At 37.2% G+C, this 15,579-nt stretch overlaps 1 protein-coding gene across 2 annotated transcripts in view; it reads right to left on the bottom strand.

Moving 5' to 3' along the window:
* Positions 1-6,455: 6,455 nt before the first annotated feature.
* The window catches only part of LOC107699708 (protein limb expression 1-like), a 23,968-nt gene continuing 14,844 nt past the window's right edge, over positions 6,456-15,579 (bottom strand). The window contains exons 3-6 of one of the 2 annotated variants that reach the window (XM_016501039.1): positions 12,930-13,070; positions 12,190-12,285; positions 7,102-7,179; positions 6,456-6,839 (exon numbers count right to left, since the gene is read on the bottom strand). In XM_016501039.1, the coding sequence (XP_016356525.1) occupies positions 6,456-6,839; positions 7,102-7,179; positions 12,190-12,285; positions 12,930-13,070 (699 nt within the window). The remainder of the gene's footprint in view (positions 6,840-7,101; positions 7,180-12,189; positions 12,286-12,929; positions 13,071-15,579) is intronic. The other variant, XM_016501040.1, reaches the window with a different exon arrangement.

The raw sequence follows: 15,579 nt of genomic DNA, 5'->3' as shown, positions 1-15,579 counted from the left end.
TGAACACAGAGACCTCAATACTTGGTACACCATACACAACGACGGTAACAATCAGTGGATAGTGTTTGAGTATAAATGGGTCATTTTGAGTAGAAAATTAACTCCAGATATCACAAAACAGTAAGTTACTAAACCTAGTGACCATAAAACTGTGTAAATACAACTCGAAAACAGTGACAATTTTAAACTTTTTAATTATTCATGCCCCAGTGCATGATGGGAAAAATGGGATCATAACTTTGATATTTACTTAAAGAATCCTTGTAAACATAACAAACAATTCCAAGTAAAATATGCTTATAATTTCAAACTTTAATTTCTACAAGCTTAAATTGAGTAGTGATATAGAATTTAGTTAATTTTTTTAATTCTTGCCTGAACTAAATTATTTAATGTAGAAATTACATTTGTTTTTATGTAGTATTTACTTCACCACAAAATAATTTTTATCAGTGTATTTTATAATAAATAGCCATGGTCCATGCATATATTGCAGTATACTGAAAAATACAAGCACTAGTTTCCCATATATGGAAATGTATAATTTAATATGTCACATTATATTTTCCAGTATATTCCCATATATTTTTGTTTCGTAAGGGAACATCATATTTCTTAAGTAATAACAGTCTTACTTCCACAACATTCTAATTTATTGAGATGCACCTGTATATGTTAAACATGAAGATTATTTTTACTGTTTTAGTCATTTGCAATTATCCATAGCAAACTGACTAGTGACTTGGTCTCAGGGCATATAAATGTTTAATAAATTAGAGACAAGGAGGAATGGGGATTGCAGCTAACTAACTAATAAGTGCCTAATCAAACTGATGCTCCTTGTTTAGCATTTTTTTGTAATGAAGGAATCTTGTTTCAACCACAATCGAATGAGAGACTAATTTAAAATACTTCTGTGTAAACAATATATCTTTGTAGTCGTTTTTATTTGTACTGCATAGTATGTTAAACATGTTTTGCTGTACTTCAGAGTCTGCTTCTATAGCTGCTGGTTATTCATACCATTTTTGTACCTGTTTTGTGGTTGTCTTGGCATGCTTGACAGACAGTGAACAGTGTGAGTAAATCTCATGCTGAGTTTCTATTTCGGCACATTTCTTCAGTCGGTTTGTCTGGGGTGAATGGGACTGCGTTAGGACTATGTTAGATGGAGTGCAGCATTTGTGCACACTGCTGCAATAAAGCAAGTGTCTGCATGAGGCTTCAGGGGCTCAACTGTGCATAGAGGACAAGCTGACAGTTCCATCTGCCTCACAATTTCTCCACAGATGTCCACACACACACTTGCTCATACACGCACACAGACAAGCACGCACAGCAGAGCTGTTTTGTTCAACCCATCACTCATTACATTGCTGTCTTGCTTTGGCATCCGTTTCTGGCAGTGTCATACAGGGCAGCAGCAAAAAGATCGACGGGTCTGAGAGAAAACTAAAGCCGCCCACCCGGTTGTTCTTCCCTATTAGTTTAACAAACTCTTGAATGTTTGAAAAGGCTATGAGGATTGCAGCAGCTTAAAGGAATAGTTTTGTCATCATTTACTCACCCACATGTTGTTCCAAACTTGCATGCTGTTATTGAATGAGAGTTCATAGTGACCACAACAGTCAAGATCCAAAAATGACAACTTCTATTTGCAGAGTGAAGTTCCAAGAGGACAGTCCAAGAACACTGGGGCTCATCACTGTTTGTATCACTCCACTTGTCTGTGTTTGAGCATTCCAGATAAACCAGACAGTGGTTGGGATTTTTCAGTGACTCTTTCTGCAGATTACAGTTGCATCCATATGGTAGTGCCAAGAGACTGTCTTTATGTATGAGTCATTGAATTGTTCATTTAACCAATTAGTTCAGAACATTAATCCATTCAGGAACATTCAGGGTCATTGCATCATTTGTTCAATTGATTCATTCAAACACATTTTCAGAGTCTTTAGTGAGTCATGAACTTTTTTGAGTCATTGAATCGTTTACTCACCTGATTTATTGTAGCTCAAAGATATATAAGTCTGATTTTTGTGGTGGCTTTGTTTGGAACTATTTTCATTGGCAAAACAAAAATAGACAAAGATATCTGCAATTTTGTGTCTACAAATTTAAGCTATTCAATATGAATTTTCTGTTCATTAAATTGTTGTACATTCATAAGCACACAGTTTTCAACTGTGAGTTGTGGGATGACTGGCTGTTTGATTAAATAAAACTTCTGATAAAAATCAAATTATGATTTTGTTTGTTTTTGTTTTGTTTGCAGTGTGTGTCTATTTTTCTTTATTATGCATTGCATCTTGGTATACATACATTGAGACAATACCTGCTTAAAGGGAAAGTTCATCCAAAAGTGAAAATTCCGTCATCATTTACTCACCTTCAAGTTATTCCAAACCTGCATGAGTTTCTTTTTTCTGTTGAATTCAAAAGATATTTAAAAGAATATGGGTAGCCAAACAGTTGATGGTCCCCATTGACTTCCATAGTATGGGAAAAACTACTATGGAAGTCAAGATCATCAATTTATTTTATTATTATTTTATACATTTTTTCAAAATATCTTCTTTTGTGTTCAGCACAAGAAATAAACTTATAGAGGGTTGAAACAACTTGAGGATGAGTAAATGATGACAGGGTTTTCATTTTTGGGTGAACTATACCTTTAAAGAATCAGTAAACAAACTATTTTTAATTTCATGGTCCACAGAAATATAACAACATACAAGCAAATAATGACAGAATTTCCATTTTGGGGTACTTTTAACAACATCCTACAAAGGACTATGTTGCTGTCAGTTTAATGAGGACACTGGAATGAGGAAAAAAAGGTAAGGGAAGGGTGAGATGTCCTTTACTGGGTGAAGAGCAGGAGGGTGGGTGTGTTGGAAGAGATGTCAAAGGAAACAAGGGCCACATGGCGTTCATGCTGCTTCACTCAGCGTGCTACTGCACAGACGCCTTGACAGGAACTTCTATGCAAGGTTAACAAGATGCAAAATTATGAACATACAGAACGGGTCAGTCTGTCTTTCTGCATAGCATGGGACCGAAGCAGAGCTCTCCTGAGATTTCAGACGCCACAGCACTGCAGGCTTTGCAGAAACAGCATTTACACCCGCATCAAACGTGAGTGGATGGCATCGTCAGTTGGAGATTGCATTTGCAGTGGAATATGTGTGAAAATGGAAAGGCGTGCTCGCAGCTGAGAGGAGACAAACAGCAGAGTGTCTCTCACTTGTTGTCTTTCACTTTCAATCATCACAGTAGCTTCTTGACCCACTTGAAGGACAGAGCAAAGACAAATGAAGCATCTCCCCTGCCATCCAAGCCAAAAATGAACCGATGGGATTTTAATAACATTGAAAAGCACCGGGCTATTACTTCAGGTTAAAAAGGTCTTTTATTTCAATTTTCCATAATGTTCTCATAAAGTTAATAAATCTGGGCATGAGAAACACAGTTCCCAATGCCATTTAAAATCTTTATCACAATATGCCATCAAAACAGATTTGATTTGTGTGTTCCTCCATCCGTCTGGTTATTAATTCAATATTGAAACAGGAAATATGATTTTCGTCCCCTTTGGTCGGCTTCAAACAGCCATTGTATGAAATAACTCTAATGCTCTCGATCTTATTGTCATTTCCTATCAGCTCAAAGAGCGGAATGGTGTAATTTACATCTCATTGTCCTGAGAAGGAAAAGAAAGGAGAAAGTCACGCTTTTCAATTTGAAAGCGATCGGTTTTTTTGTTTTTGTTTTTTGCTCTGTAAATTAAAGAAAGGCGGCTCTACCGATGGCTTTAACCCTTCAGGTGCCTGACAATCACTGAATCGGGAAAATTGCTCTGCCTCCCAAGAGTACCATGTACTCTCTAAAACCAGAGACGTCATTATCCCACTCCTTTTCCCAACTGTAGGTCGACTAGATATATCATACCGCAAAGAGTGAAAAAAGAGAGAGAAAAAACTGCAAATTGGCGAGAGTGAATGTGTGAAAGCAGTGCATTACAGAGAAGCTCTCTTGTTGTGTAATTATATAATTTATGCAAAATCATGCATAATGAAAAGTGATTCAGGGTGAATAATAATGAGACCTTTGCAGAATAAGATTGTGTAGGATCTTAAGATGAACAGATGATTTTAAACAGAAAAAAACTTCGAAAACAACTCTCCTCCAGTGAGGCCCCTTTGTCACTATGATCTCATTGCTTGCTATGCCGCAAAGGGGAGAAAATAACAAACTTAAAGCCCAGTTTAAGTAGAAGAAAATTAGAAAGGGGCAAATTAGCATCTTATATAACATTATCAATTCCCACTAAGAGCACTTTATGAGGACACATACCCATCATCGCTGTAGCTCAAGATTTCTTGGTTTAGGTTCAATAGTCTCCTAGCAACTGCTGTGATGAAAAAAATAATAAAGTTGAGCACAACAAGATCTATTATGGCCTAGTTTTGTGCACTGTAAAAATGCTTTTGTCAATGACATGTGTCATCTTTGTATCCATCCATGTAATTTGTCATTTCTGTTTTTTTTACTTGAACTTGTCAAAAACAAAGTCCAATGAACTTATCACTACAAAACTTTAATTTTGTATTTAAAAATTTAGCGGACTTACTTTTTAAGTGCACATTATTTCAAGAAAATGTGGTGGAATGGTTCTCACTGTAATGATCCTTGAGATTAGTTGTTATAGCCAAATGCAAATTAGAAGATTTTCCCCCCCTATCCATTTTGTTGATTACACTGTAATATGATTAAAAAAAAAAAAAATCACGTGTAATAATCACCTAACAAAAGCTGCACAAGAAACAATGACAAATAATGTTATACATTGTAGTCATCACAGGAAGCCATTTTTATGGACATAAGTCACAGTTACCAGTTTAATCAAAACACTGCAAACAAATCCAACATTCATTCACAATTGCTTCTACAAAGGACTGATTCTAATTAACAAATGTTCAATAGAAGCTGATTAGGTGTGTGCATTTGTTTGAAATAAAAAATGAGCTAATCACGGTTCTAGTCAAGGGCGGGTAATGAATAACGACAGTCCTGTTAGCGCTTTGTCCTGTTCAATTAGAACCGACACTTCATTATAAAAGTACAGAAACAGCGTCCTCTACCGGTAGGCTAGAAGAATACCAAAACAACGACAGTACAAAGGTTCTCGTACAGATAGTTAGCCTACTCACTAAACATTTATAATACTAACATCAGCATGTTTATATAAAAAAATATATATAGGCAACAACCAATCTTTATTGCCATTTTTGTGAGTTAGAATGTACAGGAATAAAGAATATGGGCTACATATAGTAGCCTATCTGATATTAGACTCTAAATAAATGTTCTTTAATGGCATCTATGATTCCAAGAAAAACGTTTAACATCTGTTAAAATTTTTCATTGCACAAAAAGTTCTTTACAGTGAAAAAAGGTTCTTTAGAATTTTAAAATTCTTCACACTAAGAAAAGATAGTTCTTTTAAAGGGATAGTTCACCCAAAATGAATTGTGTCATTCATTCTGTCATTAATCACTTACCCATAAGACCTTCGTTCATCTTCAGAACACAAATTAAGATATTTTTATGAAATCTGAGAGCTTTCTGACCCTACATAAACAGCAATGGAACTGACACGTTCAAGGCCCAGAAACATAGTAAAGACATCTTTAAAATAGTCCATGTGACATCAGTGGTTCAACTGTAAATTTATGAAGCTACGAGAATAGTTTTTGTGCATAAAGAAAAAAAAATTATGCTAATGCATCTAACACATGTAAGCTCTGGTGGCCATAGCTGTATCCCATCTAGTCTCAACCCTTGTTTGCAAAGAGAGGAATGCACACGCATGTGTCGTGGTACTGTCATGAATGGAATGAGAAGAAATTGTTGAATAAAGTCATTATTTTTGTTTTCTTTACGCACAAAAAGCATTTATGAAAGAAAAAATCATTTATGAATGAGAATACAAAAAGTATTCTCGTTCATAAAATTAATGTTGAACCACTGATGGTCACATGGACTATTTTAACGATGTCCTTACTACCTTTCTGGGCCTTGAATGTGGTAGTTGCGTTGCTGTCTATGGAGAGTCAGAATGCTCTCAGATTTCATCAGAAATATTTTAATTTGTGTTCTGAAAATTAACAAAGCTCTTACGGGTTTGGAACGACATGAGGGTGAGTAATTAATGGCAGAATTTTCATTTTTGGGTGAACTATCCCTTTAAGAACTGTTCACTGAAAGTTTCTTTTGGGGAACCCAAAGTTGTTCTTATTGCTTCGCTGTCAAAATCACATTTTGGAACCTTTATTTTTAAGAGTGTATGAAAGAAGCCTGAAAAAGCTATATGATATCACATGATTTAAAAAAATATATAGAAAAAAGACCATTATGTACAGTATATACATCTTGTCTGAGTACCACAGAGCTCACTCCACTGATTCTCTATCACTCTCCTGAGAGTGAAACTGGCAGTGCTCTGAAGGATCGGTCATACTTCCCTCCTGACAGTGTCTCTCCTGAGTGTAGTACTCAAACTCAGTCTCTTCTCTCCAGGACATCTCCTCACTGGGGTAGCCCTCCAGATCCTCAGCATTAGCGTGACTAAGAGCTAAGCTCAGGATTTCTTTCTTCTCCTTGTAGAAGCGGAGTTCCCTGCCTGTTCGCCGGGCCTCTCCCAGCTCCTTCACGGCCAGCTGCAGCTCCTGGGAGAGCAAGCCGGGGGATTGCTGCTCCTTCTGTAACCAGTCCAGTGCCATGTGGCTGCGCGTACGCTCATCCAGACGCTGCTGGGAGTAGTAGTGGATCACGTCCTTTAAAAGAGACATTTACAGTAAACAACAATTAGAAGGTGTTACATAAAACTGACAGCACTGGACCTATTGACAGGAACTTGGGAATAGGCTTTTTTACTTGGGTCAAAAAGTAATACCCTAATAACCTCATAGTAAAACTAATAACTACTCAGAAGACCCACGGAAACCACCTACAACACCTACAGCATCTTGGCGGAAAGCTTTGCAAAGCACCACTCACATTTTATTCAGAAAAGATTAGAAAAAAAGTAATTCTTACCTGACGGCTACATTTCATCTCCCGAAAAGCCTTCAGAGTGCCATTCCAGTGCAAAAGTTGAAAAACTGTCATTATTTCCTTAAAAAAAACAAAAAAAAAACAAAGTAGACCAAAAAGTTAATATTACACTAGTTTGTATCAGTGTGTGTACTCAAAGTTAATTTAAAATATAGCACATTTAAAAGTTTTTAAAAAATAGTCAGTTTAAAAGTATAGCCGTATATTTGTTTGTTTATTTATGTAAAATATATAATTTTCATATTGACCTTTTGCTTTTTTTGATGCAAAATTTCAAAGTATTTGGACAAAACATTTTGGTACACTTACCAGAACTAGAAGACCTACAGCATAATCAAATTCATCGAGACATCAACACATGGTGTTATTTTTGAAGTATGCTGATCATATTTAACACATTACAGTGTCTAAACAGATGCAGTACTGCTTTAGCATTTCTTCACTTCAGACTGATGTCATATGAGGATTACTGCAGACTTATGTGTGAAACAGAGGCTCATTGTGCATACAGCGTGTAAATGATCTGTTTTTTCCCCCTATACACAGGAACTGGTGCTCATCTATAAGCTCTGGAGAACATCCACAAATAGATTTTGCTCAGCATTCATAAGAAGAAAATGGTATCCTGCCACACAAGTAGTCTTTAATTTAAGCAAGAATGCTGCTATTTGTTTTCACTCTTTTTGACAGAATGTGTAGCATGACTAAAGTTCTGACAGTTTAAGCATTATGAAATATCTGCACGCCAAATATCAGCCTAATTATGGGGTTTTAATGCTAATAAACATGTAATACAGTATGTAACAATTTATCACAATGTATCTTTCAAGCTTCAAAGAGGACACAAAAGCCATAACCATAACATTAAAGTGGTTCATATGACTTGTGCAATGAAACATTATGATAGTTTTGAGAGAGAAACAGACTGAAATTTAAGTCATTCACAAATAATCTCCACTGTCCCCTGGTCGTATAATTATATACACTACCATTGAAAAGTTTGGGGTCAGTTAAGATTTTTTAATGGTAACTCATTAAAGAAGTCTTAAGCTTACCAAGGATGCTTTTATTTGGTCAAAATCACAGCAAAAACAGTAATATTGGGAAATATTATTTCAGTTTAAACTAACTGTTTTCCATTTGAAAATATTTTACAATGTAATTTATTCCTATGATGACAAAGCTAAAAGTAGCCATTACTCCAGTCTTCAGTGTCACATGATTCTTCAAAAATCATTATAATATGCAGATTTGCTGCTCAAGAAACATTTCTCATTATTATCAGTTTTGATGCCGCTTAATGTGAGCACAATTAAAGAAGCGAGGACAAGACAAGGCCTAAACAAGAGGGCGTGACCAAGGGAAACAAGGAGGTGGGACCACAGGAACACATGGCAGACACAAACAAAGACAAAGCAATGTGTGAAGACACAAGACAAACAGAAACATTAAACAAAGACAACACAGACAAAGCTGCCAGGGCAGAGCCCTGACAGTACCCCCCTCCCAATGGACGCCTCCTGGCATCCAAACCAGTCCAGGGAAGTGGTGACACAACAGGGAACCAAGGTGGTACCAACTGGGCAGACTTGAAGGGAGCAGGCATAACAGAGCCATGCAACACAGGAGAGGGGGTGAGGAGGGTGAGAATAAATCAAGTGTTATAGTCTGGCAGGGCAGAATGGAAGGCTGCTGGTGGGGTGTGAGAACCGCAAGTGTTTGGTTGTATAGAAGGTGGAGCTGAAGAAATAGAAGTGGTGAATCTGGGGGTATTGACTGGCTTGGCTAATGATGGCTTAAAAATCGTGGAGTAGGGCAGGGTGCTGTCTGCTGCTTGGGGAGCAGGAATGGCCTTAGCATTGGAAGTAGGCTCGGTGTTGAGAATGGGTTTAGAGGTTAACTCTGAGGCCATAACTCCACTGATAGGAAAGGTGGGTAGTTCTGATGACTTTGGAGCAAGGCAGGGGACAGCCTCCCTGCCTATGACAAGACTGACCGAGAGAGTGGAGGATTCTGGCAGGTCTTGGATTGGCTCTGGAGCAGATTCTGGATCTAGGATTGGCTCTGGAACAGACTCTGGGACTGGTTCTGGGACGATCTCTGGCTGTTCCTGGACTGGGACATGGTCTGAAGTCGACTCTGGGATGGACCTTGGTGACTCCGGGACTGGAACTAGCTCTAAAGTAAACTCAGGGAGTGGAGCCAAGTCTGCAACTGAAGCAGACTGGAGACGAACCTGGGGTGGATTTTGAGGCTAGAGTTGGGTCTGGGACTGCCGTGGACTCTAAGACTGAATCTAAAGACTGGAGGACTGGAGCAGATTCTGAGCCTGTGGCAGTGAGACCTGGCCACTCAGAACTGGCCTCCATGGCCATGACAGGAAGTGCGGGCTACTCAGAACTGGACTCCAGGGCCATGACCGAAGCAGCAGGCAACTTGAGGATAAGTGCATGAGGGGTCTCTGAACAAAGGGTTCTAGCCCTCCTGGCATGGGCCCTCTTACCCCTACGCCTCCCGGGGCAGGAGGTTGTCGGATCGCCCACTTCTTGGGTGACTTGGACTGACAGACACAGGATTATCAAGACTGGACATGACTGACTTTGACTTAACTGGGACAGACTTGACAGACACGGGAACAGAGGTTGACTGGGAGACTTCTCTCGAAACTACCTTGAGCTTGACCACTTCAGGGGACTTGGGTGACTCAGGGGTGACCGCAGTGGGTTCAGCCGACTCAGAAGCTGGATCCGGCACTGAGGACTCACTGGTAGATGCAGCAACTCAGTCCGCCCTCTTTCTTCTGTCCCTTTGTTTCTCAGTGGGAGTCAGAAGATGACCGTGGACTTGACTCGAAGAAGGAAGGAGGGCAGGGTGGTCACTGCTGACATCCTCAGGAGGGTTAAGGATCTGCCAGTCTTTGCAATGATGCACATAAATGGAGAAGTCCCAGAAATTCAAAACATGCAGTTGCTCCATCTCCCATCATGGCAAGGGGTCATCCAGAGTGAGGTTGAAGGCCTCCTTCAGGGATGCATCATCATATTCAAGGCCCTTAGCCATGGTCCAAAAGATTTAAGCAAACGACCGGGGTTCCTGGCCCTGCTGACGAAGCGATGCCAGTCCCTGTTGGAGCACCAATCTCCCTTCTGCAGTGTCAGGTGGAACAATTCTAAAACTCATTCTGCTGGGTCCTTCAGTGGCTGATTCGTTCTCTCAGGATCAGCAGGAAGGGATCAAAATTATCAAAAAAATAAAAGTTTATTGAAAACACACAAGTTCACAGCACAGGGGTGGACAATCTTGGGACAGCTCCAACCAGCAGGGAGAGATCGATGCCCTGAGAGGTAGACAGTCTGGGGGACAGTCTCAGTAGTTGATCAAACCGGGGCGGAAGGATGGGGAGAAGACCAGAGCAGAGAACAGCAAGTTCTCTGCAAGACTGGAATATAGAGCAGCAAGTCTGTAACTGACTATATGGCACAAAACGAACCAGCAACCGCAAGAGGAAAAACAGCACAATATAAAGAGCGGAAAGTACACGAGGGCCAGGTGAGCACAATTAAAGAAACAAGGACAAGACAAGGCCTAAACAAGAGGGCGTGACCAAGGGAAACAAGGAGGTGGGACCACAGGAACACATGGCAGACACAAACAAAGACAAAGCAATGTGTGAAGACACAAGACAAACAAAGAAACATTAAACAAAGACAACACAGACAAAGCCCTGACAGCTTAATATAGGTGATATATATTTTATGGAAAATGTTATATAAACATATATACATACAAACATATATAAAATGTTATATATTTTTACAGGATTTTTCTGATGAAGAAATGTATTTGAAATACACATTTATATGCACCAATTATCTGCAGCAGTGATACACATCACCACATAGTAATTAGGCTTGTCACTTCAACAAAACCCTACAGGTTTCACAATCTTTAGTATCACCACATAATGAATTAATAACTCCAACCAAGAACTACTATATCCAGCTTCATCTGCATATATACTGTACAGTACACTTGTATAGAGCTATATACTGTACACTATATAGAAAAACTACATTGCCTAATTGTTTATATATTCACATAATTTAGACTATATTATGATCCAGCAATATATTTAAACTGAGATCTATAATACATCCAACTTTACCTGCATACATACAGCACACTATAAGCAATAATATATAGCAAACCTCAACTTCATGATTGTATATACTGTATCATTAAAAATGTTAACTGCATTATTGCAAAGCTCTCTCTATATATTTGGATGTATTTGATAATTGTATCTTTATTTGCAAACATAAAGTATACACAAGTTAAGCGATATATACTATTTAAAAAATCTCAATTATTTATATCATTGCAAAGTATAAGCTACATTATAACCCAACTTTAATATGCTAAATGTGACTATAAGGAATGAAGATAATAAGATATTATAAACACTGATATCATGATTTTCTGTAAAGCTGCTTTGAAACATGTATTGTGAAAAGCAATGAAATAAAATTGACTTTACGAATAAAAAAAGATCAGATTCAAAATAATGATTTGTTAACAAATCAGAAATTACTATGTCTCTCATTGATGCTTCATGTAGAGCAGAGCTGATATTAAGACTATCACTGAATTACATGTAAATTTCAGTCTGTTCTTCAAAAGCTATCAATCACATAACTACAGTAGTCATATGGACTACTTTTATGTTGTTGTTGTTTTGTTTTTTTGTTTTTTTGCTGCTTTTGTATCCTGTCTGTAGCTTCAATGGTCCAGTGCCCATTCATTGTCATTGCATGGAAAAGAGCAACTGGAACATCATTCAAAATATCTTCTTTTGTGTCATACAGAAAGTCATACAGATTTGAAAGCACATGAGGGTGAATAAATGATGACAGATTTATGGATCAACTAATACTTCATTAACCAGCAAGATTTCTCTTGGTCAACCAGCTTTGGCAAACGTTCCAGCTAGACCAGCACCCAACCAACGTAAACCAGTCTGGACCAGCGGGTGTTTTCAGCAAGGTTACATAAAGGCTGTTTTTTTCTAACCTGAAATTCCAGCATGGTTTTCCCAGTGTTCAGCTCCAGCATGAGACAGTACGCTCCTATACTGGTACCAGGGTCAGACGCATCTGCAATGTTACCCTGTGAACAGTGGGACACAATGACTTACAGACATGTCATCACTCAACCTGAGCAGACACAAATACAGAGGGAGGTCTGGGTTTCATTAGACACCCCTTTGCTTTGTTATTCAGTCGGAGCAACTTGTCTTTATTGTTGGAGGAGAAAAGGCCAAGACTGCAGAGGATAAATGACATGAGAGTGAAGGGAGACCACACATACACACACACACACACAATCCCACAGAATGTGAAAATCTTGGCAGCTACATTCAGATTTGGGATGAGGGAGGGTGACAAGACTTTTTTCTTTGTAGCTGTTTTCTTTTTGGTACAAAGACAATTTATCATTGGAATTGCTTCTTGGTTCTTCATTATATGGAATGAGGTGGAGCATGTGAGATGGAGCCAGTGCAAAGACATGGATCTATAACTACAGTGGGTGGCCTTCCGTACTTCCAAATTATACTGTTTCTATAGACTGGAAAGCTTTTAGAGCTGTATACACAAAAAGTAATCTACAACCGAGCAGGAACATACATGAGATTTCTTGCTACTGTTAATAACATACCCGTCAAGAAGCCCTAAACATCATGTAAATCTCAGCAATTTGAACTGCAAACTTGATGATTTGTTGATAAGCAGCTTAATAGTAATGAGACTCACGCTGGTGGTGCTGACGGCTTCTTTCACGCTGCGTGATATGAACTCAGGAGTGATATGGCGGCAGGGCAACTCATTAAATGTGGAGTTCATCAGAGCGATACGAGCTGCGTCACGTCTGGCCTCTGCTTTACTGTAGCAGTACTGTTGGAGAGAGAGAGGCTTTCAATTCATCATCATCATGTAATGTTGAAATATGATAATGTGCACTGATTGGGCATTCTTTAGGATTTATTTTATTCTTGATAACATAAACACTCTGATTGTGCTTCAAAGGAATAGTTCACCGCAAAATGTTCTGGTCACAGTGGACAACAGGAGAGAGGGAAGGTTATCGGTGAATAATGACATAAGTTTCTCACAAAAAGCTACCGTATGACTTCAAAGAGCTGGAATTATACCACTCGAGTTGTGTGGACCACTTTTATGATACTTTTATGGTGTTTTTACATTGTTTTCTGAAGGTTGAAAGCTTCACCCTTCTTAACAAGAACTGTGCTTAATTCAGTTACACTTTATTTTAAGGTGTCCTTGTTACAGTGTAATTATACATTTAAGCACTGAGTAATATTAATTAACTACATGTACTTATCATATGGTTAGGGTTAGGATTAGGGTTTGGTTTAGGTTTACTTGCATGTAATTATGCATAATTTATTGATAATATAATTGTAAGTACATGTAACAAGGACACCTTAAAATAAAATGTTACCCTTAATTCTACTGAATGTACTTGCCTACTTAAAGTATATATTTTTCAAAAAACTGTACTTGTAGATAATATAATATTGCTAAAATAAAAGGCCACTTAGTTTAAAGTACATTTTAAATCATGTAAATCATTTTGTCATGCCTTAAAAAAGTATGCATATTTTGATGTTCACTAACGTACTGTACTAATGTACATTTAAAATATTTGAATATAATTTTGTAGTTTGTTACAAACTGTACTTTGTTATTCAGTTATATTTACATTTTTATATTTCATCATCATTACAAATGTTTAATTACAATTATATTTAAAAACATGACATACAAGTTTCAGTAGAAATTACATTATATTATATTTTAGTTTACCTTAAATACTTGTCAGTACACTGTAACCACACTGAAAAAAATTATGTAGAAACTATTTTACTAAAACAATTGCTAGTAAATTTCACATTTACAAATATCAAGTAACACATTTTGAAGTAGAAACTTAAATAGGTTTTTTTGTAATCGCAGTAATCTTTGTTTTATTTACAACTTCAATTTTTTATAAACTACATATTTCAACGACTATAGAAGTAATTATGAAATTACTTATAACAATATATAAAGTGGATTTAAAAAACACTCCATAGTTCAGTTAATATAAATTGTAATTATTTAAACTATAATACAAGCAATTAAAGTAATAGTTCACCAAAAAATTAAAATTTTGTCATCATTTACTCACCCTCAAGTTCTTCCAAACCTCTTGCTTCTGTTCAACATAAAACAAGATATTTTGAAGAATGTTGGTAGCCAAACAGTTGCTGGTAGCCATTGACTTCCATAGTATTTATTTATTTATTTTTTACCTACTGTGGAAGTCAATGGCTACCAGCAACTGTTTGGTTACCAACATTCTTCAAAATATCTTGTTTTATGTTTCACACAAGAAGGAAACTCATACTTGAGGTTGAGTAAATGATGACCGAATTTTAATTTTGGGGTGAACTATCCCTTTAAGTGGTGAAAACATTGCTTTCAGTTGCATATATTATATGCATATATTATATCCTTTTAAAGTATATTATTTCTGTAGTAAGTGTACTTCTTTTGCAAAAGGGCAGTCCCATTCATTGTCATTGTATGGAAAAGAGCAGCCAGCACAGCCTCCATAATATCTTCTTGTCTTCCAAACAAGTATGAAAGATATACAGCGCTGGAACATGAGAGTAAGCAAATGACAGAATTTTCATTTTAGGGTGAACTAATCCTTTAAGTTAAACTAGTTCTCAAAAGCATGTCTTAAACCCAAAGCCATAGAAATCCTGCAAACCACATCACAAGATGTTTTAGATGATGTCTGTGGACCACAAACAAGATTTGAAGCTAGCGCTGCTGAGATTAGTTTCTGGATTTGTAATATTGCTGAAAACGCTTATTGTGCAAAATAACAATCAGGCTATTACATTTACAAGCAGTGCTGGAATGAAGATGAATATGTTTGGAGTTCTGAGAATATAAAAAATGGAGAAAAAAATAGCAAAAATATATGAAAGCAGTGTTTTGAGTATAGAATTTGCAAAAAAGTTCTAGGCTGTGTTTCCCAAAAGCTTAGTAAGTCTAAGTAGATCGTAGAGACCATTGGTGCCAGGGGTTTCTACAATCTATTTAGGCATACAATGCTTTTGGGAAGCCTTGGTCTTTGATCTAAAAGGAAACTCCTCTGAAATTGAGCTACTCTTTGAATTAAATAATCTGTATAAAATGTAAGAGTATTTTCGATGTGCTCAATCACTAATCACAGATTACAGTCTATTCAGACAGTGATGTCACTGGAGCAGTAATTCCCTGCTATGCTGTAGTCTTTTCAAAGGGCAAAAGCTATAGTCCTGAAATTTACTCAAATAACAGTCATTTCATATATACAGTATATATATATATATATATATATATATAT

This window comes from Sinocyclocheilus anshuiensis, unplaced genomic scaffold, assembly GCF_001515605.1.
Source record: "Sinocyclocheilus anshuiensis isolate Anshui unplaced genomic scaffold, SAMN03320099.WGS_v1.1 scaffold278, whole genome shotgun sequence".
Taxonomy (NCBI): Eukaryota; Metazoa; Chordata; class Actinopteri; order Cypriniformes; family Cyprinidae; genus Sinocyclocheilus; species Sinocyclocheilus anshuiensis.
Note: the sequence above shows the minus strand (reverse complement) of the source record. Positions and strands in the feature narration are given on the sequence as shown.